Below are 1794 nucleotides of genomic sequence, written 5' to 3'. Positions count from 1 at the left end.
ACAATTAAAGTTCATAAATTTATGTGGAATAGTTCGTTACAAAGACGTAAAGAAATATGGGATGGACAAAATATTGCAATATTTCGTTAAGGATTTCAAGGAAATGGAAAAAGGGTTTGTACTTCCCAATGGTGAAGAACTTAGCTGCACTTTGTCTCTTCCTTCAGGCGATAATATTGGTGTTTGACAACTTTGGGGGCATAAAGAATCTCATTTTGCCACTTACCGTCCTTGCAGATATTGCATGGCTGATAGGGATCAAATTAGAACAATGACGGAAGAGGATCAAACTCTTTTAAGAACTCCGGAAAACCATGACAGGCAAACTCAGGAAATAGAAGATGCACAAGATGAAGCAGAAAAAATACGATTAAGTAGAGAGTATGGAATTAACAGGAGATGTCAATTAAATGAATTAACTGGTTCTCATGCTACTATAACGGCACCTGATCTCATGCATGACGATTTGCTTGGTATATGTATTGTAACAACAAGATGTTATCCAAATAAAATCTGTTTTGAAGATGAGTTTATAACTCTGGACATTTTAAATGAAAAAATTCAAGAATTTGACTTTGAATATTCAGAAAAGTCATCCAAGCCATCAATAATAAAGAAAAAATTGATAATAAACAAAGACGAAGAATTTCGACAAAATGCTTCGCAAATGTGGCAGCTTGTAACAATGTTACCTCTTATTCTTGCTGACCATGTACCAGAAGCATATCCACCGCATCAAAATTTCCTGATGCTGTTACAAATATTATGCATTTCTTTCGGAGATAAAATTATTGTTCCCATGATAAGTTATTTAAAATTTACAATTGGGGAATATCTGCAAACATTCAAAGATATTTATAAAATTCCGTTAACTCCTAAACAACATTTTTTGTTGCATCGACCAATGCTTATCACAAAATTGGGACCCGTTAGTCATTTCGTGACAATTCGAGAAGAGGCCAAACATCAGCAATTCAAAAGAGAAGCTCAGTTCAAAAGGACCTACAAAAACCTACCCATAACATTGGGAAAGAAACACCAACTTTTCCAGGCATCAGTTGTGCAAGAGGTCCTGGAATATGCTGAACAAACTGGACCAAAAAAATTAATTGATGTTGACAGTGAGCCATTTAGAACATTTTTTCGCAACAACACACATGTTTATTCGACAACATGGATTAAATTCAATGGTATAAAGTATGAGGCTAAGAAATGTCTCATTGCAGTTGGCTATGATGAGAGGAACTTACCTGAATTCAGGGCAATAGATTTCATTTGCTTGGAAAATGAGGTGGTCGTATTGCTTTGTAAAAAAGTGATAACAATAGAACACAACTTATCTATAATGGCTTACGAGATCGAAATTCTTGATGAAATTCAGGCTTATACATTTAATGACGTCATTTCCCACGACGTTTTCCATACTCATCAGTGTAATGAAAGACAATTTATAATTGTTAAAAAAGCTTTAGGAGATATTCATTAAATCAGGTAAAAAACAAAAATTTAATTATATAACACAACAATTAACATCATATTATTAATACATTATCATTGAAAATTTCTCTATTTTTCATCTGGATTTATGGAAACTTAACACTTCTGCAGTTCTTTCGTCGCACATTATTCCTCAATTACGAGAGTGTACATTAGTATGTTGTTCTGGAGCAAATTTCGTATTTAAAATCAACAAATAAATTATTCATTTAATCGACATTCTATTAAAGAATTAAAATACCTGGCCGCTGATGAAAAATACTTTTGATAAACGAAATGCAAAAATTGGACACACTG

At 33.1% G+C, this 1794-nt stretch overlaps 1 protein-coding gene across 1 annotated transcript; it reads left to right on the top strand.

Annotated features, from left to right (window-relative positions):
* Positions 1-271: 271 nt before the first annotated feature.
* Positions 272-1486, top strand: LOC122499985. Its single transcript, XM_043608611.1, has one exon. The coding sequence runs from the start codon at positions 272-274 to the stop codon at positions 1484-1486; it is 1215 nt and encodes a 404-aa protein (XP_043464546.1).
* Positions 1487-1794: the final 308 nt, after the last annotated feature.

Source organism: Leptopilina heterotoma, unplaced genomic scaffold (genome assembly GCF_015476425.1).
Source record: "Leptopilina heterotoma isolate Lh14 unplaced genomic scaffold, ASM1547642v1 Lhet_180, whole genome shotgun sequence".
In the NCBI taxonomy this organism is placed as follows: Eukaryota; Metazoa; Arthropoda; class Insecta; order Hymenoptera; family Figitidae; genus Leptopilina; species Leptopilina heterotoma.
The sequence above is the reverse complement of the archived record's forward strand: the minus strand, read 5'-3'. Positions and strand labels throughout refer to the sequence as shown.